This window comes from Sorex fumeus, unplaced genomic scaffold (genome assembly GCF_029834395.1).
Source record: "Sorex fumeus unplaced genomic scaffold, SorFum_2.1 ptg000264l, whole genome shotgun sequence".
NCBI classification, from domain to species: domain Eukaryota; kingdom Metazoa; phylum Chordata; class Mammalia; order Eulipotyphla; family Soricidae; genus Sorex; species Sorex fumeus.
In genome coordinates this window covers 6,063,182-6,087,500 of record NW_026606321.1, presented here as the reverse complement: position 1 = coordinate 6,087,500, position 24,319 = coordinate 6,063,182, and the positions used below count along the sequence as shown (strand labels likewise).

At 43.7% G+C, this 24,319-nt stretch overlaps 1 protein-coding gene across 1 annotated transcript in view; it reads right to left on the bottom strand.

Moving 5' to 3' along the window:
- Positions 1-24,319, bottom strand: part of SEMA5A (semaphorin 5A) — a 302,092-nt gene that overhangs the window by 51,537 nt on the left and 226,236 nt on the right. The window contains exons 11-13 of the mRNA XM_056109051.1: positions 15,322-15,439; positions 7,742-7,923; positions 4,265-4,408 (exon numbers count right to left, since the gene is read on the bottom strand). Of these exons, the coding sequence (XP_055965026.1) occupies positions 4,265-4,408; positions 7,742-7,923; positions 15,322-15,439 (444 nt within the window). The remainder of the gene's footprint in view (positions 1-4,264; positions 4,409-7,741; positions 7,924-15,321; positions 15,440-24,319) is intronic.

The following is a 24,319-nucleotide window of genomic DNA, read 5'->3' as shown; positions in this document are numbered from 1 at the left end:
CATAAATTGCATGTTGCTCTGGTGAAGTCTCTGCTAGTTTCTCATTGTGACTTTTATTAGCTTGAACCAATCAGAGTCTTATGAGAACTATTTTCTCCAGGTTCACGTTAAGTGATTGTCCATTTGCTGAGCCATACTGGGATAATTAAATCTGCAGTGGCACCAGAGAAACTAGAGATACACTGAACCTAAAATACTATTCATTTTTACCCACGAGAATGTGAAGATAATCCATTTAGAGGAGAATAATTGTGTGCAAAGACGATTGCTCTGGCTTATCATGGGAAAAAGTCAATGTGCCATGAAGACAGACAATAACCATGCAAGAAACTGCCACTGGTTCCTGGGACTCTTACCTGTGGCAATGCAGGCCAGACCTTAAAGTGCTCTTCACATCATCATCACCCCGTGTTTGAGCCTCTTCACTGAGTGACTTGGTGAAAATGACAGGATGTCATGGCCATAGCTAGAGCACACAGAGTAATGTGCTTGACTCCTTTCAAGAAAATGTTCATTTGTTGGCTTTAAAGAAATAAAACTAGGGGCTCGAGCGATAGTACAGCAGGTGTGGAATTTGCCTTGCACTCGGCTGACCTGGGTTCAATTCCCAGTATCCCATATGGTCCCCTGAGCACCGCCAGGAGTAATTCCTGAGTGCCTAAGCCAGGAGTAGTTCCTGAGCATTGCCGGGTGTGACCCAAAAAGAAAAAAAAACACACAACAACAAAACAAATAAAGAAACAAGACTTTCAAGCTGGAAGGGAACTGAGCACAGCCTCCAGCTAATGGCAACACACGAGGATCTGAGAGCTGCAACAACCATGGGACTTGGAGGCAGATCCGTCTTGATTCAAGCAGCAGTTGAGACCACAGTCATGGTCTGCAGCTTATTACAGCCTGATGAGGTTTGGATTAAAGACCCAGGAGCACATTGTCCAGACTGCAAATGCACAGACTGTGTGAGATGGACAGGTGATGCTCGGTAGCTGAATATGACCACTATTATGGGAGGACCATTGAAATTGAATCTGTACCTGGACGTGTGTGGCTACTCTACAAAAAACAAAAAATACCTAAAAATGAGCAAGAGGCTTTGGAACTAGAAAATGAGTAGAAGAAAGACTTCTGAGGAACAGGTAAAGAACCCCTAAATGTAGGCTCTGGAATGCGCCAGTGATGAGCCACAAGGAAACAGGGTGAAAAATAAAATTGAATAATGACAGAAGTGAATAATGACAAAAGTGAATTAGAATTAGAAATTAGAAAATGAGCAAACTGGAGTCAGAGTAATAGTACAGTGGGTAGGATGCTTGCCCTACATGCAGCCAACCAGAGTTCAACCGCTGGCACCACATAAGGTCCCCCAAGCCCACCAAGAGTGATCCCTGAGTGTAGAGCCAGGGGTAAGCCCTGAGTAATGCCAGATGTGGTCCCAAAACAAAAGGAGAAAAAGAAAATTAAAGAAGCAAACAAATTGAATAGATATTTCAAAACACATCAATGGCCCATAATGCACACAAGACGATGATCAGCATCATTGTCCTTAGGAAAAGGAAAACCCAAACCACAATGAGAGAACATTTTATACTTACACAATGTGACTAGAATAAAAAAGAAAAAAAATAACAAATGTTGGCAAAGCTGTGGAGAAACTGGGACTCTTGGACACTGTTGGTAGGAATGTCAAATGGCAAAGGTATAAAAATTTTCACAAAAATCTAAATTTCTCTCAAAACTAAAAATACAATTAATGTCTTGTTGGAGTACACGGATCTTAGGTTTATCAGGTTGCACCCATCACAGTGCTCCCGAGACACTCCCATTACTTTGTTTGTCAGTAACTACTTCTTTGTGCTCTTTTTTCCCCAACCAATTTGTAAGGTCTCATCCTTCATAGACATTGAAGCTGTACTGTAAGTTAATATTGCCTTTCTCCTCTCCTTATGTCTTTTGAGCAGTTTACCTTAATGCAATGTCCTTTTGTATAGATGCAGGAAGACAATTAATTAATATTATGCTTTATAACTTAGGATTTAATTGGCTTTGAATATTATTCACTCCTGGGCATCTGCCTTCTCAACTTAAGCCTCAGTTGCCCTCACTTCCTAGCACCCCAAGGGCAGGGTCCCAACGTGGGACTGGATGGAACCAGGGCAAGCTGGTAAGTTATGTGCTACCCTGGCATCGCGATGGGCCAGGCCAAGGTGCCACGATTCTTAATTATAGGTTAAGAGTTTGATCATAGGCAAATGCTGTCATGATCCAAAAGTAACGACGAGACTAGGACCCTGCTGCTAAGAATAGGAAAGCTATCTGGCCTGAGCACTGCAGTCTGAGATTGAGATGGCCCTAGGAGAGCAATTCTATAAGCTCAAGGTATTTCTTACTGTATCTATACAAAATGATTTGACCCAGAAATTCCACAGCTTCATACAGACTAGCTACACAAAGACTCCAAAGAACTTTAAAAGGGACTTAAACAGGGATTCTTAAACTAGTGAGTAAGAAACTAGTGCAGTATTATTCACAACTGTCAAAGGTGCAAGTAACCTGAATGCCAATTGGTAAATGAATAAGGAAAATAAGGTGTGTATAGAGAGAGCCAAATATTATTCATGCATCAAAAAGGAATGTAGTTCTGATAAATGTTATCACATGGGTAAACTATGAAAAATTTTTGCTAATAAAACTAGTCAGACACTAAAACAAAACGTATGGTTCTACTTGCATGAAATGTCTTGAATAGACCAACAGAGGCCTAACAGATTAGAGTGTTGTCATGTGGGTGTGTGGTTGGGGAAGAAGGGCTACTGCTTAATGGTTTTAGAGTTTCTGAGATGATGCAATAATCATATGAACAGAGGTGACAGCTATACAATTCAGTGCAATGAAAGCTACTGAAGAATCCTTTGGGGGCTGGAGTGATAGTGAAGTCACTAAGTTTGTGGACCTTCTGCTATACAACAGACAAAAGCTTATAGAATGGTATCTGCATTTTGATCTTATTTATAACAAGTTTCATGATTCACCTGTGCTGTATGTCCTTCACAGATACGTAATTCTACTCGGATTCTGCTACTCAAATCACTTATCAGAAAATTTTGGAAGAGAAAATCAAAGTGTTAAAACCTTTTAAGTACATCTAAATAATACAGTATTTTATCTGCTGCTTCAGAAAAAGGTGATGGGGCTATTTCTGAGTTTTTGTTTCAATAACGCATCCATTAAGTTGTTTCTCATATTAAAGGGTTCTTTTCTTCTAAACGAAAAATCATAATAACTATAATCCTGATCCTGATTTAAAGATTTTGTTTTTAGTTTTGGGGCCACATCTGTCAGTGTTCAGCACTTACGCCAGGCTCTGTACTCAGGTCTTTCCTGGTGGGGCTCAGGGAACCCTACGTACGTAGGTGCCTGCAATAAACCTGCCTGGCCTTGTCAAGGTGTACTTGCTAGCACTGCCTGCTGTATTATTGCTCCCATCTGTGCAGGGGCTTCCTTTGAAGAGGATCGAGTCCTTCATTTGCAGTACTGTGAAGCCCACACAGAGGAGGGCGCTCCAGGAAGCCAGGCCATGCAAATAATTCTGAAGGTCTGGTCTGTGGTACTTTCTACCCTCCTAGGAAGGCAATCTACTGCTGAGTTCCATTCTCCAATACTTCCACTTCCAGAATCAGGGTGGCATTTCTTTATATTATGAAGTGGGGACAGCGCCCAAGAACTCTGAGAATTGGTGATTTGAGAAGACCAAGAAAGACCTATTAGAGATTTGGTTTTTCTAGTCTCCATTAACTTTTTTGGTATCCTGGAACAGAAGGACTCACTTTTCTATGTCTTATGTCATCTCTGCTCTTACCATCCATTCATTGTTCCTTGTCCTTCTCCAAGAATCAAATCCCTGTCATCCAAGAATCAAATCTCACCTAGCCCTGGGCTGGCGGCAGTAACACAGAATGATGGAGACCAGGATCCGAGAGCTACACCACGCCCTGGGGCAGGATTGAAATCTTACTGGGGGCTGCGGGCTCCATCCCAGGCTCATTCCCTCTCCCTGTGTCTGGGGCTGGGGGGTTCTCTACTCCCTCAAAGGCCCCATGGAGCCTGAGATTCTGTGGACCCACACCTGGGGTGGGTGGGGGGGAATCCAGGGAGATGTGGAGACAGAAGGCCGGAGCAGCCGAGCAGCGCGGGATGCGGGCAGGAGGAGTGGGGTGGGCCAGGTGGGATGCGGGTGAGTGTGACCGGGTGATGTACGCGGACCCACCTCTCCTCGCGGTTCTGGCCCACGCACACGCGGCCGCCGTGCCGTGGGCTGGGGTTGCTGCAGGCACGCTGGCGCACCTGGAAGCCGATGCCACACGTGGTGCTGCAGGGTGACCACGACGTCCAGGGGGTCCAGCCGCCGTTCCTGCAGAGGGAAGCAGGGGGGTCGAAAGCTTAAAGGAGTCATTCACCAGACCCAGCACCCAGATTCTCCAACCCTTGGGGTGTCTCCATCTCAGTCCTTCTCCTGGGCAATCCGGTCTAGGGGTGGGAGACATGGTTCTGTGTGCAGGGTGCTGGCCCAATCTCTGCATCTATATAGTCCCTATCCTGCCAGGAGGGACTCCTGAGCACAGCCAGAGGAGATCTCCCTAGCCCGCCTCTCCAAACAATGACAAAACCTGTATAATCTGATACTAAAAAAACAGATGTCAGTCATTTTTAAGTGCAACCCTGCATTATGCAAAATAGGGGGTGTTTGAATCCATTAGGACACGTTCCTTATGGGAATGGTCAGTTCCAAGAAAGATCACATGATTAAAAAAAAGTGTATTTGAAACAATTTACTTTTTCTCATGGAAATGTTAAGCTCAAGAAAAATAATGTTATGAAAATGGCTATAGATGAATCAGTGAGAAAATTCTTCTTATGAAAATGTTAAACTCAAGATGAACAATGTTGTTTCACTGAAAAGGTAAGAAAAGATAAAGCGATGAAGCTCTAAAATTTCTAACTTTATTTGATTTGTACTATGTCTTATAATCTATGAAAAACTCATGCTAGAATAAAATTGTCCTAGAAAACTGCATATGATGCTACTTATAAATTCACTAACATCAACAAAGTCAGAACTCTATTTATTTCATATTGATTAATATTAATATTAATTTAATTGATTGATATTAATATTAATTTATTAATATTAATTTATTAATATTCAAAGTTTTAAAACAAGTAACTTAAAATGAAGGATGGATGCTTTGAGTTCAGATTTATGGTGATTTGTTTAATAATCTGATAAAAGACAAAGCACCAAATAAGCACACATGTGTATATCTATTATTTTCATGCATGCATATTGAATAAACTGCATATTCAAATATCAAAAATAAAATGAATCACTTTAAGTGGTTTTTAAAATATGCCACTGCTGCAACTATAGGAATTATTTTTTGCTAATATTGTACTTTTTCATAAAATGCCCATGATTATGATGTTCACAATTCAAACAGCTGTTTATCCCTTCCATTGAACAACAGATTAAAGTATTTTTAATACACTCTGTTTAATCTGTTTGATCTGTTTAATCCGGAGTCTAGACTCTCAAGTGGATAAGATATGTGGAACCTTGATCTGATATTCTAATCACATGTATGTTTCTCTAGCTGTTCATTACTCACCCATGGGAGATCATGGATGAAAAACTAAACATATTAATTCTTATTTTACCATAAATGTATTCAGGTCCATAATTTTGCCATCAAAACTCAAGGTACACAGAATAAGTTAACATAATGATTTCAATAATAATTCCAATTTAAGAATTCTGAAAAACAACCCAGCGGGCACCACAACTCTGGAGAATTCTCTGGGTCCCATACTGAGCCGGTATCACTGGGGTGCCCAGATGGAGCAGGTGCAGTCTCCCTGCCTTCTCCAGATGGAATCCCGGTGACCATGAGCTTCTACAAGCATGGCTCCGGTATGTGGCTACCAGGACGATTCCTCTGAACCGTCCTGATATAGAAGTGAGAAATAGAAAATAAATGATTTAGTGTCAGTCCCGAGAAGGCAGGCTTGAATGGTGGTGGGGATATTCAAGCAAAATGCCCAAAACTATAGAAAGAGTATTTGAACAATTGTCTGCTATAGAGGCAGGGTAAGGACTGAGATGGAAATGGAGGGGATAACGGGGATATTGGTGGTAGAAAGTTTGCACTGGTGGATGGATGGGTGATCGATCACTGTATTGCTGAATATCAAGCATGAAAGCTTTGTTAACTATGTATCTCGGTGGCTCAATAAATAAATAAAAATAAAAAAGAATTCTGAAAAAACAGAAAAAATTCTTTGCCTGTTGCAAATTTCCTCATTTGCTTTTCTAAAACTTACGATTTAAGTAAAATAGTAAATCTTATCATATGAGTGTAATATACTGCTTTATTGTAATTTGACCAGCATAATCACAGAAAAGAAGCTTTTTCATAGAGGTAGCTAAAAGAATTCTTATATGCTGTGACTTGATCAAAAAATTTTTTTTGAGGTTCGCAAAAACAACAACTATATATATATATATATAATAAACATAAAATAAAATGACTAGAACATAAAATAAAATGACATGATACTTTCACTGTGTAAGGAGTCAGGAAGTACTGCCTGTAGTAGGGTTTGGGGAATCTGAATTTCCTCCACCTCTTGGCATATATGCTGCTTTCTGAGGCAATCGCAGCATATAGTGAGGAACAAACTGCACCCAGAGAGAAGGGTCGGGGGCAGGTGGCTCCCCACTGGTATCTCTCGGGTTCCCACTCGCTCCCACGGTGTCTTGCAGGCACGGAATCCCTGCCAGAGAGGGAAGGTTCTCTGCAACTCCTGAAGCATCTGGCAGGAAGCCGGGTAGTCTCTGACACGGATGAGCCATGGCAGTTTCATCAACCCTCTCTGGGGCTGGGGAAGCATATGACCCTGAAGACAGTGGCCCTGGGAAAAGCATGCCCCAAGCCTGCGAAGGAGGGGGCATCTGCCCAGACCCGGGACACAGGCACATGCTGACATGTGTGGACTCTCTCTGGTGCCAACCTCTAGGTGCCCTGGGAGCTGGCACAGGCTCAGGGAGGGCACGTCCCACTACATGTGGGTCTTCATGAGTGCGAGAGGCGGGGACGTGCACGTGGGGGATGTGTACATGGGCTGCAACAGTGATGCTTGGAGGGACCCCAGAGGATGGGGCAGGGCCACCCTCTCTGCACTCCTGTGGCCTCTGGTTGTCAGAAATGAGGAGCTGCCTGAGAGGCTTCTAGAAGCATCATGTCTGCTCTGCAGGGAGCCACCTGTGAGTCATGCTCAGTAGCCCCAGGCCTTCCTGGAGGAGACCTCACCCTTGGGTGTCGCCAACCTCATTGGAGGCCACCTGCATCTAACTGTCTCCCCAAAGGCAAGGCTGGGAGGCAGGAGCCCCCGCGAGCCCTCACTGCCTCTAGCTGGGGGGTCCTGGTGGGTGGGCTGGGCAGGGCAGTTGGCATCCCATCTCTGCTCTCCCGCTGAGGCCCAGAAACAGACTCCAGTGGACAGTGTGGGAGGAAGCCTTCCCTTTGGTAGGAACAGGTGAGCAGACCTCGGGGACAAGCTGACTCCCACCTTAAAACCTCCTCCCACAGATCCTGGGGGGAGAAGTGAGCACCCCGCCTTTGGCTCCTTCCCTGGAACTGAACACACACTGCTGGGGTCCAGGTGCTCTCCCGCAGTGCCCGCTCACCTGGAACAGTTGGCGATCTCCATGCGGGGGCCCTGGCACTGCCAGCCGCCGCACTGGGGGGCCGGGCTGTCGCAGGCACGGGTGCGGCAGAGGCAGGAGCCCAGGGCACTGCCGTCAGTGTGGGTACAGGGCGTCCACGCAGACCATGCTCCAAAGTGCCCGTCCACAGTGAGATTCCGCGTCTAGGGAACAGACACAGGTGTCAGAGAGGGGACAGCAGCAACTGCATTAGAGAGGGAAGGGTCGGGAGTACGGACGCTCAGGGTGCCCCACTGAAGTGCCAAACTGGGGAACTGGGGGGGCAGGCTGAGGAGGTGGGAGGAGAGGACAAAGAGGGTAGAGGAGCTGAAGAGGGAGAGCCGGAGAGGGATGGAGAGAGGGGCAGGGGAAGAGGAAAGGGGAAAAGAGTGGGAGAGAGCAAGGGGAGAGGGGAAGGAGGAAAGAGAGGGGTGGGAGCAGGAGGAAGAGGAAGAGGGGGTGAGTGGAGAAAGGGAATGGGTGAATAGGGAGAGGAGGAGCAGAGGAGGAGGAGGGAGAAGGGAGAGAGGGTGAGGAGACTGGAGGGCTATAAGAGCAGGGCGAGAAGAGGAAGAGGAAAGAGAGGAAAGGGGAAGGATGAGAGGAAAAGGGCAAGGGAGGGAGGAAGGAGAAGGGTAAGGAGAGGAGGAGCAAAAAGAAGGGAGTAGGGAGGAGGGAGGACCTAGAGGGGAGAGCGGGAGGGGATGGAGGGTGGTGGAGAGAGAAGGGGGGTGAAGAATGGGGAGGCAGGCAGGAGAGAAAGAAGGAGAAATTGTTCCAAGTAAGACTATCTAGGCTATGGTTTGCAAAAGAGGCACTGAGTGGCAATCATGTTCGGTCTAGAGTCTAATCTCAGCACACATCTCCCATCCTGGGAGGATACTCCCAACACCCTTTATTTGGTCCTCCCTTCTCTATCTGAGCTGCCTTCCCCCCCCCCCCCCCCGGGAAATGCCCTGCCACAGAGTCAGGGTGGGAAGGGGGGCCACGGGATGGGAGGGATACTGGGATCAGTGGTGGTGGAGAATGGGCACTGGTGGAGGGATGGGTGTTCGATCATTGTATAACTGAAACCCAAACACAAAAAATTTGTAAATCTACAACTATACCTCATGGTGTTTCACTAATAAAAATCTAAATAAAAAAATATCTGGGCTAGAATGGGAGACTAATACCCAAGGATAGTAGAGATAAGGACCAGGAGGAGTGCTCCAGGGCTTGGAAGCTGGCCTCACATGCTGGGGGCGTGGGGGGGGCAGCTCAGATAGAGAAGGGAACACGAAGTAAAGGATGCTTGGAGGGCTCACTCGGGATGGGAGATGTGTGCTGAAAGTAGACTACAGATCTAACATGATGGCCACTTAATACATGCACTGCAAACCACAACACCCTAAAGGAGAGAGAGAGTAAAAGAGAATGCGCCTGCCACAGAAGTGAGGTGAGGGGGGTATGGTGAGGGTGGTGGGAGGGATACTGGGAACATTGGTAGTGGAGAATGGGCACTGGTAGAGGGTGGGTACTCGATCATTGTATGACTGAAACACAAACACGAAAGTTTGTAGTCTGTAACTGTACCTCACGGTGATTCATTAAAAAAAAAATCTGTGCTAAAACACCCTCCCCATCCTCCCCCCGACACACTCATATACACACACAACACACACAATATACACACAACATATGTATACTCATACACACACAACATACATACACTCATACATATAACACACACACACATACACACACTTTCACATACACAGACACACATTCACATTTCCTTTGGGGCACCAGCATAGATGGCAAGGCTCTAAACAAAGAGGTGCCTTGTCCAAATCCACGGGTGTCAGAAAGAACGCCACGTAATAATGGGAGGGAAAGAAGAAGAGGAGCTTCAAATGACACAGTGCAAAACAGAGCAGAACAAGGCAGAGAAACAGAGTGATAGGAACAATGGAAACGGTAGTGGGGCGTGGAGGGAGCAAACCGCTGTGTAAGAACAGCAACAGCGGGCCAGAGTTCGAGAGAGTTCAGAACAGGAGAGTTTGAGCTTCGCTTCTGCAGGGATGGAGTGTCTCACACCTGGAGAGCTTGGGAGTCCATACAGGGCTACCCGGCCCTTCTGGAAAACTGCAGCAAGACTGTGCCATTGGGTAGTGTGAGGCTCCCTGCATTCATTAATTCATTAACCACGTGCCCCTCTGACCCCGAGGACATGAGCCTGAGTCTGCTTAGGAATCCGGACCATGAATAAGGGGTAGCTTCTGGTGTTTGACTTTTCTTAGGACTAAGGACTTTTATATTTTATTCACTTTCCTTAAAAAGACTTCCGAATTAAAGCTTACCTAGAATGAATTCTCTGTCTTGCTTGCCTTTGGACTTCTGCCAAGGGAATCCATTTGAAACTTATACTTCATATTAATAAATACTAAACACGAAACCGCAGTGAAGCATCGACCAGAGAACCTGGACTGTGGCAGGCCTGCTACGGAGCCACTTAGCTGTGCCTGGCCTGCGGCTCTTCACAACATCAAACTCCCACGAAACTCTGGAAAGCTGCAAGGTCCAAGAGGGCGGATGAATTCCGAGTCACACTTGTAAGGGGCTCAAGACTCCATGGAAGGCAGTGAGGGCCAGAGCCTGCCCTCTCAACCACCTGGTTTTTAGTGGGATTCTGAGATCTTTGCTGAGCCTCATGGAAATCAGATTGTATATTTTTACCCCTAATCGTGTAAGAGCAAAGTTCCCTCACCTAGGGAGAAAAAAATAGATGTTCAAGTCAAATTTGCCACCAAGAGTAATTCAGAATCCCATATTAATTCATGCCCAATTCATTAATTGCCACCTGACTAAGAAGACCCTTGCAATTGATGGGCATAACAGCCCCTGTACCCCAACCATCACCCTCTGAATGATGGTGGCTGGTGGTTGTGGTGCTGATTTATATTTTTAATACGTGAAGTTTCATATTTCCCCCTTGAATACTTTTGTTCAGAAGTTTAAGAGGCAAGTCTTTATTTTCAAAGTTTCTGCCAGGTATCCATAATGAAAGAGGATATTGAAGACTCTCATCCAAAAGTTTATCTTATATTATGACAGCCATTTATCTCACCCCGAAGGTGGTCCTATAAAGGGCAATGTAAGGGGAACATTGCTCTTTCAAAGCCAATGGAGCCAGAGCTGAGCTGACTCTAAAGAAACAGGGCCAGGGCTATTCTTCATCAAGGCCCAGTGCGTGTCCATTACAGGGGGCCTATTGGAGACCCACACAGGATCTGAAGGTTCAGTTAGCCCTGCTCCCCTTCGTCGACAAAACTTAAAAATCAATTTATCTCTTACCTGCAATTGAATTCAGGGTCACGGTCCAGTGGACCCACCTCTGGGTAGGTCTCTGCTTTGGAACACCTTGACTGTTATGAAAGACTATTTTTGTACACAGGGAATAACATCACGTGTCCTGATTTCACATATTTTCTTCCTCATTTGTGTAAGCCCTATAGACTCTGTCTAACCCAAACCTGCTGCTCTACACCTGAGCCCCTTCACTCTAAAATGACGAATGAACCCTCAACCTGGAATAAATCCTCTACTGGAAGACCTGTGCTTATTTGGTCAATGTTTCTGCTAGCCATGGTAGAATGTGTCTGGGACAGAGAATCGTTGTAAGAAATGGTACAATGGCACTCACATATCCACAAAAGATGCAGATGATATTCATGCAAAATTGAAGTCAAGGTAAACTCATAAGACTATGCTTTCCTTGGGAGGCAAAATTACAAGCTACACAGAACGTGTGCTGTTCAAATAACTCTAGAGAGGTTCATTGAGATCTTGCTTATGCATGTCAAACCTCTTAAATTGAGAACTTTGTTTTATGACAACCTGTCAGTATCTGTATTGAAAACCACAATGCCTAAAAGGAGAGAAGAGAGGGAGAAGGAGAGAGAGAGAGAGAGAGAGAGAGATAGATAGATAGATAGATAGATAGATAGATATGTTTGCCATACTCCCATAAGGCAGGTTGGGGGTGGGGTGGGGGCTGAAGGCAGGGAAACTGGGGATAATAGTGCTGGGAAATGTACACAGATAGAAGGATAGTTGTTGGAACACCATATGACTAAAACCTAACCATTAACAGCTTTGTAAGGGTCTATCTCACAGTGATTCAGTTAAATAAACAAAAGAAGAACTGTGTTTTAAGTTACTGTGATATAAGAAAACAGAATGTTAATACACATATCATCTACTGCCCTTTCTCCTGGATAACATGATCTGTAAATACTTTTAAAAGGAGATACTGTTGTAGAAATAGGTCTTCTTAAATTCACTAAATTCCTGGAAAGGTTTTTAGGGTGAGGGGCAGACAGAAGGGGAAAAGGGAGGGGTTCTCATGGCCACTGGAACTTTCTAGAGAATAGAGAATCTAAACCATCAGTCTCAGCCTCTGTCTGAGTTGCCTCAGACATGTTTTAGATTTATGAAGCTTGACTTGATAGGTTTATTCAAGAAGGTCTAATATTATCCTCATCATATACCAAGCTTAATGTAAAAGGACTTCATCCTTCAACTTCGGATTTTACATTGAACACAGTTGCCTTACTCTAATTCAAAAACCCCTCATCTTACAAAGCTTGATTCCCTTCAGATAAAGATATGTATGTTAAGAAAGGAATTTAACTGATCATAAGATCTTTTGATCTATCTCCTTATCATCATTTATCATTAGTCTAAGATCAGTTGGCATCTTACGATCCACAGCAGTATGCTTTTTCTTTAAACATAAAAACAGTAGTATCCTTCATAATTGGCATATAGGAAATGATAAAATATGTAGATTTGGCTAGAAAACTTAAATGTTTATACAATTTCAATAAAAAGTAGCATAAAACACATTACATTCAATAGCTTTAAAGATACCTAGGACTATACTTTATTATTGCAAATAATCTTCTTTGAACTCAGCTATTTCTAAGAGCATTTTAGTAAAGAATGAATCATTAAAATAGCAGCTGCTGATAAGATTTCCCACCTTTTGCGTGGTAGCCTGCACATATCAGAAAAAATGTGTGGTCTTCTTTCCTATGTTTTCTTGAAAGTGACACAATTTACTGTCTGTTATTGCATACTCTGAATATTCCTGATGTATCAACACTGAATCTTGATGTGGCTAGGTGAAAGTGTAAAGAGAGTTGTGTATAATTAACTCACCTTGTACTGGGATGAAAAAAGGAGGTTGTCCTGTGTGTTTCATGAACAGTGAATGAGAGCTCATAGCCCAGCTGCATCATTTAAATAAAGGTGTAGGTGGGAGACAGCTCCCATACCATGGCAGTTCTGTGCAGTTCACTGACATTCCCTGAGTCTATATGATCACTTAAATATTAAATCGCCTCCATGTTCTCACTCGCCGTATAAGACATGTACATGTGTGGGTGAGTGTGTATCTCCCACTTCAAAATTAAGCATGGCTCTATAATTTCACTAAAAATACCTCCTGGATCAAGAGTCCCAGTGTATAAGGAAATGCAACTATATCCCTTGGCCTTTGCATCATCAAAAACATCTGCAAGATGCACTGTTTCTTCTACAGCATCGGTCTGCATTTCAGAGCTAATTTTGGATGTTGTACTTCATGTTTTCTTTAGCTACAGGGAATCTGAGATCAAGAGATGTGTGTATGTATGTGTGTGTGTATGTGTGTGTGTGTGTGTTTGTTTTAAAAAATGTTCTTCAGCTTTCAAAGGGGGTTTGGTAAAAGAAAAAAAAACATGGGTGGTTTTTTACTTATTTGATTGTTTTTAACCAATTTCAAGAGACCCTGCAAAAAATGGTTTATGTCTAAAGTCAGAGATCTGTAGTGGACCATGCAAGCAGCAAAGGCCATTGCAAAGCTTCCTTGGAGGCTGCACGTGGCTCTTAGGTCTCTTCCTGCAGAGAAAGTTGGCTTGACTCATGCAAACATCTGGGGGATGCGAGGGGCTGTCTTCTCTTTCCTCACATCTGTGGGACACTGCAAATATCCCACGCACCAGAACAGTAAGTGGCGGGAGCAATGGAAAGGGGAGGTTCCTTGACGGGGAATAGAGGTTGTTCAGCTGACTCAGGCAGCTGTGTTAAGGACTGGAGCACATACATGCATGAATGTGGAGGCATGTGGAGGCCTTCAGCAATTCCCAGCAGTGAGCCTGGAGTCGTCCCCGAATGCCACTGGGTGTGGCCCCCAAATCAAAAACTAAAACCAACCAATCAGTAGAAAGCAGATGCACGGGGTAGCTGGAGGGCAGGCAGCCTAGCTTCCAACAAAGCAGCCACACAGGACAGCAGCATTGGAAGTCACAGACATCAGGATTACGTGGCAGCAAAGTGACATCCAAAAAGTTCAACCCTGTTCAAATGAATAGCTCATATTCTCTGAGGACAAGAAACACACACTGAGATATCTTGATTAAAGAATGAAAAGGCTCCTGCAAGTTGTAAGGGCAAAACTGATGCCACGACAGGTGGCAGATATCAGCAAAAGCAGCGAGGCATCAGGTTCAGTTCCCGGAACCGAAACAGTCTTGATTTCCCAGCAATGAAACAATGTGCAACCAGCCAAGCTGAACCCACCTGGGAAAGCTCCTGGGACAGCAAGTGGGTTCAATCAATCAATTCTCATAATGCCCCCAAAACTGCCTTTTGTTAACCCTGAAAGAATGAGTAGCCTATGTAACCATGAACTGGTAGTGGAAACTGTTGTTTAACTGTTGCCTGACCACTGTTACCCTAGATACTTGCCAAAACACCTTTATTTGGTAACTAGGTGAGGTTTTTTCTGAAACAACAAGGCATGCACTGCTTATGTAACCAAGTCCTATATAAACTGCTTGCTGCCTGAAGTCAGGGTCATTATCAAGAGACCACTCTGTGGGTGAGAAGGTTGACCCCAGTATACTAGAATAAAACTTCTACTGCTTTTTGCATTATCAAGTTCGTGTCTCTGTTCGTCTCGCCACTTGGGAACCCAGAGTCCCAGGCTTAACAATGAAAAGAATGAGCCACCAAAAGAAACTGTGACACCTCGGCCTTGGCCTCCTGGGCTCTAACTGTGACGAGTCCCCTTCATTCCCCGGGGCCACTGTGGGGACATCCAGGAGGCCGTTTCTCCCATAGCATGGCCCCACATGGAAACTCAACGGCAGTCTCCTTTAGTTTATTTATTTAAAAGCTCTATTGATCTTGGCCTCTGGAATTTGCGCTCCCAAGAGCAACAGATGGTTGTAGAAGTCGCGATGTTATGAGTGACTAAGGCAAAACCGCTCATGCCAAACCCTGGAACTACAAATCCAAGACTGAGACAGAGGTATTGTACCGCATGTGCCACCCACCCCTATTTTGCTCTTTAAGCTTTTTTATCTTCAATCCAACCAGAAGCACAGGGAGACTCTTGAGGGGAAGGACGGAGAGGAATTGAGGGAGCACAGCTTGGGGCTGCAGAGGGGCGCAACTGGAGAAGGCAGGGGGATCTCTTGACATGGGGGTGCAGGGATGAGGAGAGCTGGGTGCTCTGGGCCGCACACACTCACCGGGCATGTGGAGATGCTCTGCTCCCACTGCGTCATGCTCAGACTCTCCTCCAGGCTTGTGCATTTCTTCATCACCAAGTCCCAGCCACAGTAGGGGTCCTGGGCACCGATGCAGGCACTGGAAACGTACATAACAGGGTCAGCGGAACGACAGCTTTCCCCGCCTCCAAAAAGACACGCAAGCTTGGAGTCTGTCTCTGACTACAATGGCAGACAGGGAAGCAGGAGCTGGCATCTATGTCTTGCGGCACAGAGCTTTCTGCATGGAATGGGAAAGATCTAAGCAAGCAAATAAATTTATTTTGGTTGAAATCTCTCTCCTCTCTCCTCTCTCTCTCTCTCTCTCTCTCTCTCTCTCTCTCAAAATAGCAGTTGATTACTGATGCCAAGAGGAGAATAGAACTAAAGTCAGATTCTTGCAATGCCAAAAATGCTACTTGTTATAGGATCCACCCAGGCCCACCATCCAAATCACTACCATCCTCACTTCCACCCCTTTAGTAACAGGGGTGACTTGGATGTCTAATGTGATGGACAAAGTCCTTACAGGTGTATAGATTTAATCACAAATAACGTTTATGTTTTAACTTTAATATCATCATCATCACCATCATTGCCACCATAACTACATCACCGAAGTGGACTGAACATCTATGACACAGAACATTATTGCATGACTTAGAAAGTTTAACCTCATGGAGGGGATATTATTATTGTTATAGCTTTGATGAGACAATTGTGTCCCATAAAATTAAGCAACTGGTCAGTACAAGCAAATATACTCCTGGATCCTTCAACGTAGTTTAAATTCAGTAAAAGGAAGAGTTTCCTTTTTAATGCATGGCATAAAAATGCATAAAAATGTCAATTCAGTAGCTCTTTGTAGAATATTCAATACATTATTTATCAGCATCATGGTTGGTAACTGTTTCCTTTTAGCTTTGTCACTGAGAAGAATTCATATAGAACAGGACAGTATTGGAAGGCCTGGGGTCCTATTTGAGAGAAGTTTAGACAGGATAAAGGACAGAGAGGGATGTGACATCATCAACTCTAGGGCATCAGACAGATGTGAGTGACAGCATCGACACTATGCAGAAGATGAGGCCCTCAGAAGCAGGTGTTGACCACTAGGAAATTCTCTTCCAGTAGGATCCAGGAGGTCAGGTGTGCAGGAAATGAGTGTAGAAAGACCAGGGTTGTGTGGAAAAGCTAATGTCTTCTCAGAGTGAGGTGCCCTCCAAGGAGAGAATCTGCTGATTGGCTGAGAATTACAATTCCCCATGATCAGGAATGGAAAGCCTAACTTCCAAAGGAAGCTTGGGAGGAAGCCAAAGTACTAAGAAATCCATTAAGCCCACAACAGAAATCAAGTCAACACATCGATCCATCAGCCACGCACGTGGAAAACTCAGTTCTGAGTCCAGTAGCAGACTGAAGCACCACAGAATCTTACAAACACTTACTCTCTTTGTACAGTGAAAATGTGAATCAGACAAGGGTCCAGTGATGGTCCCATTGCCAGGGAAGATGCAACTGGAGAAAATCCCTCAGGCAATAGGCCTGTAAATCCTTTAAGTATAGAGTTACTAGACAAATAGTTGTTCACAGTCCTGGAACTCAAAGAGAAGGAGTTTACACGGGTTTTTCTCACGCCGGACTAGGTTGAGGGAAGAAGGAAGGAAACCTCACAGCAGAGCCTTCTAGAACTTTCAGGTAAGTGATCATGCACATGCTAAAGAAGTAAATGAAGACAAATTATTTAAGCGAATCTGGATTAAAACTGGGAGGCCTCCAACCACAAAATGTATGCTTGTGAGAGAAGCTAGGGAGAGAACTTAAATTTTAAGGGGGTGGGAACACAACCAGCAAAACCCAAGAGACCATGTGGTATGGGGTTTGGACCTGTGGCTCCTGCATGCAGAAAGCCCCAACACTTTCAGCTACCCCACCCCCACCCCAGCCAGTTAGGATGGGAGGGGGAGAGGATTTTATGAGGAAGACCCCCAAAGCCAAGCAAGGAGGTGAAGTGAGGTACTGAGTTTTTTTTTTTTTTTTGGGAAAACCCAGTTGGCGGTTTGTGGTGGATTGCTTTGATGCTTCACAGATTCTGAGCACAGATTCTGGCTGGGCTTTGGGTTGTTTACATGGGCCACCAAGGATAAGGAGTTATCCCAGTCTTATCGCAGCCCGGCTTTAACATACACGTATTACTTCCACAGAAAAAGTCAAACAAAACAGGTTAAAAAGACCTTTCGAAGTTGGAAATGGCCACTATTGGCACACATATTTTGGAGACAGTTGGTTCTATCTTTACGGTAATTTTGGGTTGCTTCTATAAGGGTAGCTGAACAGCAAGGCTAGATTCTGGGAAATGTGGCATCAGGTAGTTGGGTGACTAGGCATGTCTCTGGGTGTGGGTCATTCTCCATCTAATCCTCTCTCCCCCTCTCGCTGGCGTAGCTAGTTCCAAATACACCCCAAATACACAGGGTAGCATGGAGCAGGGGTTGATTTTTATACACATTAAAAAGGTAAAGGTAAAGGCCCTCCCATTGTTCATCGATTTACTCGAACGGGCCCAGTAACGTCTCCATTGGAGACTTTGTTGTTACTGTGTCTGGCATATCGAATACGTCACGGGTGGCTTGCCAGGCTCTGCCGTGCGGGCGAGATACTGTCTGTAGCTTGCCGGGCTCTCTGAGAGGGGCGGAGGAATCGAACTCGGGTCGGCCATGTTGGCTGCGTGCAAGGCAAACGCCCTATCCGCTGTGCTATGAATTATTTTATCTGTAAATCTTTAAGTACAACTTTACTTTCTTCCTGTTAATGCCTGCATCGTATTCTGTTGTCCTGATCAGTCAACATATTTCAATCCTTCAGAAACAAGACTACATTTTTTTTTAATCTCTGCACATATCTCCTACATGCTAAACAACCTTAGGTGTAAATGTTTCATGAAAATATATGAATTGGAGAGATAGCTCAGGGGGCAGAGCACTTGCCTTACCTATGGCCAACCCAGGTTCAATTCCCAGCACCCATATGGTCCATAACAATGTAGATATGATCAACAAGAGGATGCTTTCCCCCTTCCTCTTTCTATTCCATTTCTTTTTCTTTTTTGGTCACACCCGGCAATGCTCAGGAGTTAATCCTGGCTCTGCACTCAGGAATTATTCCCGGAGGTGCTCAGGGGACCATATGGAACACTGGGGATAGATCCCGGGTCTGCTGCGTGCAAGGCAAATGCCCCACCCACTGTACTATCGCTCTGTCCCCTGTATTCCACTTTTAATGCCTCCAATGTCTTTTATTTTTAGATTACCCCTTTCTGATAGATCAAGAACAAATTTCTAGTCATACACTTTATTTATTTAGCTGTGAAAGTAAGATTCAATGTGTATGTGTGCACTTAATATCTATTTCTGTAGAAACTTCTGATTTGCAATCAATTCCTATTTCTGTTTCTAACTGCATCACAATTTCACTCTTCTTCTGGTCATTGAAAGAGAAAGTGTGTTAAAAACACATCCTCTGTCAATACTGTTTCAATTACCTTCTGCATTTGTCAGTAAATAGTTTTTCTTGATATACAAATGTTTAAAATGTTACGCAGTCAATTTTATAAATGTTTCCTTTCAAAGCATCTGGATTTTGTGCCATATTTAGAAAGCACTTCCACACTTAGAAAACCATAAAAAACATTTACCCATGGTTCTTCCTGATTCTTCTAGACTATCATTCCATTTGCATACCTATCTTTAATACATCCAACATATATTTGGTAATATTCCATTCTTCCCCTCCCCAAAATAAAAGCAATCCAAAAACTAAAAATATTTTATATACCCAGTTTTTCAAACCTCATACACACAGCAATACAGCTCAGGATTAGCCAATTAGATGATTTATTTTTTCCTTTATTGAAAAATTGAATGCATATGTCTTTTTCAAGGAAGAGTTTATGACAGAGCATATGAGCACTGGGTTTTCAGAATTTGTTTTTGCAGTATGGGTAAAATATTTACCAATAACTATTTTAAATAAAATAATAATTGTTTCAGAGTTCAATCCAGAGAGTAGAATTTGACCAGTATTGGTGGCATATGAAACACATCACAAATTTCTTAATTTAAAGAATTCATCATGTTGAAGATGCAATCGATTTGATAACTTTTTTGTGGCATAGGGGTAGGGGATTAGGCCTGTACGACTGTAAGCCAGTGTGTCTGTGGCATTTATAATTTCACTGCTAATTGCAGACTTGGGTCAGCAAACAGTCCCAAGTGAGACTATTTGCCCAGATGCTGTTCTGGGGAATAACCATGGGGAGTTCCTGAAATCTGGGGTCCTTCCCACCTCCACCTGTGAAACAGTCCTGGGCCAAGCAGAGACCTAGAGGCCACCTGCCTCCAGCTTCGCCCTCACCAGCTGTGAACGTGGTACAGCCAGAAGTTCGGTCCTGTACAGAGAAAGAGACTAAAGCTGGCAGTTCTGAGTGTGATGGAGAGGCAGGAGCAGAAATGGTCCTCCTGAGAAAGCCCTACAGAGTACGTGCACCACCATGGGGATCTCAGCAAGATGCAGCTCCCAGTGGATGGCACACAGGGATGCTCAGAGAATTCTCCACACTCCAGGATGACCCAAAAGCCTGCATTCCTTCCCTGTGTCTGAATAAAGCTTCCCAAAGTGGGAAAGGCTACCAGTTCCTTTTGTCCTATGTTTGTCCAGGCAGTGACATGTCGGGTTATAATTTGATTCATACTCATTATTAAAAATACTATTTATACTGGGCCGGAGAGTTAGTACAGCTGATGAGGTGTGTGCATTGCATGCAACAGACCTGGGTTTAATCCCTGGCACCACATATGGTCCCCTGGGCCCACCATGAGTCATCCCTACAGCAGAGCCAGGAGTAGACCCTGAGCACTGCTGGGTGTGGCCTCAACCCGCCCCTCCCATCCCAGTTATATGCAAATGTTTACTAACTCTTAAAGTATGTCATGCCATGGGCAAAATTCTAATGAGTTCTCTCTGTTCTTCTAAATTAGGCACTAAGGAAAACCTAAAGTTAGTATTAGATATTATTTGTGGAAGTAGGTTCTCTTAAATACCTATTAATGGAAGTGGTTTTTCTCTAGTCTGCTTTTAAAGAGTTATTCCTTGTGTGATGAGTACTTTAAAATTTATTTTCCATGTCTGATAGCCTTCAACGATTCCCATTTTATACACTACCCTGAATTTAAAAAACATGTTGGTAAGAATCCAAAAGCTGAATATTAAAAGCATACTTAACTGGGATTATGTTTTAGAGCTGCATGTGTTTTTACAGTAGACTTTCATTTTAAAATAAACTACTTTCCTCTTGCAAGGACAATGACACTAATATTTATTCAAACTCTTTCTAGGTACTTTAAGATTTGTAGTTAGGTTATTGGCTAAATTGGGTAATAGGAAAAAAGAAGTATAACTGTTAAAATCTTTTCACTACATTTCTGGAGAGCTGTAGCTAGTAAATGAATGTGGTTCCATTGTTTATCAAGTGTCTATAACTCATCTGTCTTATTTCTAATTGAAGTAATTGAACTAATTGCATAAATTAGTTTATACTTGATATTAAGAATTTTTGCATATTATGGAGATGTTGTCTTAAGGACTGAGCTTCTATGTGGTTGTGATGTGGAGAGGGTCCCCTGGAACACTGGAGGAGAGGAGAGAGAATTCTGGTAATGAATGGTGTGGTGATGGAGAGTTGTATGCACAAAACATATAATTAACAGTACTGTAAATCCCGGTACCTCACAAAACATGGTAATAAAATAAAAACAAAATGGAAACAAGAGAATTTTGGCATATTAACAAAATCTGATTCCTTAAAAAAAGGATTAAAGGTAGTGCACTTATAATTCAGTTAACATTTTGGTCTTGATGTACACAGTTACCTCACCTCCACCAATGTGGCAAAGACCACCCACCAATGCCGTGTGTCACCTCCAGTTCATGGAATGTTCCCTAATCTGGTATTCAGATTACCCAGAATTTGTGATCAATTCCCAGCATCCCATATGGTTCCCCAAGCACCACCAGGAGTAATTCCTGAGTGCAGAACCAGGAGTAACCCCTGTGCATCACCGGGTGTGACCCAAAAAGCAAAATAAAATTGAAAAACAAAACAAAACAAAACAAAAAAGAACCCACATCCCCCTTAGTAATAGCTGTTTGCAGTATTTCTGATGCATGCCATTGTCACTGGTGTTAAGGCAGGATTTTGAGTGTTTAAATCATTTCATTTACTCCGCAATTTTGAACTAGACTTGGAGAGTCTAGTAATGTTGTGAGCAAAATAGATACAGGCATGGAACCAATGGAGCATGGGGCTAGACAGATAGTACAGTGGGTAGGGCACTTGCTTTGCATTCGACCAACCCTGGTTCAGTCCCTGGTGCCCCACATGGTCCTCTGAGCCCACCAAGGGTGATTTCTGAGAGCAAAGCAAAGAGTAAGACCTGAGCACCACTGGGTGTGGCCCAAACACCAACCACTCCCCCCCCAACAGAATTTATGTCTTAGTATGGGAAATAAACATAAACTGACCAATATCAACACCTTAAAAAAATGGGGATCTCCCATATAGATAGAGGAGTCTAGTGCACTAAGATGTGGTCAAAGACATTGAATTCAGGAACCAATGGTATGAACAAAACAGATCGTTTGATATATGTCAACAAACTAGACTGTTTAGGTAAACACTGAGGTCCCTGTGGTACATGGATAGGAGAGAATTCTGAGTTTGCGGAAGCAAATAAACGGAGGCAAGTTTTTGGCTGAGGCTCCAGAGCACAGAGCTCTGGAGGTTAGTGAGAGCCTTAAAACATTCCTCTCAATGCCACTGATATTAAAAAGCTTCCCAAAGCCACAGGCCACAACATGAAGGCAGTAGTAAGGTTCCTTGATCTGCTCATGAATGGTTCTTGCCTTGATTCTTAAGACTATTCAGGTATCTTAATCCTACTCACCACACCACCATATACTACAGATTTTCCTTGAGGAGTTATATCAAAGACATGGGCTGGAGCGATAGCACAGCAGGTAGGGCGTTCGCCTTACAAGCGGCCAACATGGCCGACCCGAGTTCGATTCCTCCGCCCCTCTTGGAGAGCCCGGCAAGCTACCGAGAGTATTCGAGATGCCAGACACAGTAACAACAAAGTCTCCAATGGAGACGTTACTGGGCCCGCTCGAGCTTTACTCAAAAAATAAGGTTGTAAAAAATTCCAATCAGATAACCATCTAGAGGAATGAATTCCAAGACATCTATACATCCTTTAATCGTTACATATGAGTAGATCATATACATATTTTTTTCAATTTTCTCTTCTACAAAACCAGAGTGATAATACTTCCCTGCAGGGCTTTTCTGAGACTAAATTATGTCATATAGCAAAAAAGACAAAAAAAAATTAAAATAGGACACGTGGTAATTTTAATTAATTTATACAGATTTTAATTAATCTATACAGATAATAAGAAGTTATTATATGCTATCAACTTCTGAACATATTCTGTATGAAAAATAATACATCGTGAATACCATAAGTGTATACTTAATCCAACAACATGAAGCATTCCTTGCCTCCTTTCAGAAGTGCAGATTGTTTCAACTACAAGGTTAGGTCAATTAAAAACACCTTTGGAACACTAATTTTGATATGTAGGCACCATGCTGTGTGTTTAAGAGAAAGACTATAAAATAACTGAAGGCCAGTGGTGGAGGAAAATGTGGTCATGAGCAACAGAAGGCCGAATGCCCACCGAGGAGAAGCCCACAAGGGCAAAGCAGCAGGAGTCAGAGAGAGGCTGGCCTGGACAGCTCTGGGAAAAGTGATATTTAGGCTGATTTTCATTTTATTTTATTTTATAATTTTTTAATGAAACATAGTGAGGTATAATTACAGAATTACACACTTTCGTGATTACGTTTTAGTCATATAATGGTCGAGTACCCATCCCTCCACCAGTGACCATTCTCCACCACCAATGTTCCCAGTATCCCTCCCACCACCCCACCCCATCCCTCACCCCCTGGCTCTGTGGCAGGCACATTACCTTTTACTCTCTCTCTCCTTTTGGGTGTTATGGTTTGCAATACAGGTATTAAGTGGCCATCATGTTGTCTATGGTCTACTTTCACCACACATGTCCCATCCTGAACGAGCCCTCCAAGCATCCTTTGCTTGGCTGTCCCTTCTCTATCTCAGCTTAGGTTGATTTTTAAATGAACTTGGAGGTTGGCTGAGTCTGGAGCTTATTCCTGGCCATGAGGGTGTAGAAGGGTGACATGAAGTCACATGTACTTGGCAAGAATCAAGGAAGTGAGCCAAAGAATTTGCCTTCAGTTTCCCAGGAGTTCCAAAGAACTGTACAGATGCCAAGGAAAGCCTGGGGTTTTGCTGAAGCAAGGGGAGTTTGGGTGTGGCCTAGAGCACTGCTTCCCAAACCCGCTCCCCACCCACTTTCTGACCTTGTTTCTTTCCTACGCCCCCTCCCCCCACCCCGAGTCCTTCCCATTGGTTCCCAAGTCTATTGCTATGCCCCTTCCCTGGTTTATGTGATCTCCCCTCTTCTCTTACTTTCTTGTTTTGGGGCCTCATCCAGCAGTGGTGCTCAGGGGACCATGACCGAATGGAGGTTGACCAGGTGCAAGGCAAACATCTTACCTGCTACACTATCTCCCTAGCCCCCATTTATGTGATTTTTACCCTTTGAAATATCCTGGGAACCCACATGGGTTCAGAAGGCCCCAGTGGAAAAACTGTGGTCTACAACATGCATCAGAGAATAAGACATACTAAAATTCATTTATAATACCAAGAGGAACTGAGAAAAGAGTGCTATAATAGACTTTAAAAAAAAAGAAGTTAGGCACATGCCAAGTAAATAGAGAGATAATTTGCTCGAGGTAAAGGCCCTCCCGTTGATCATCGATTTGCTCGAG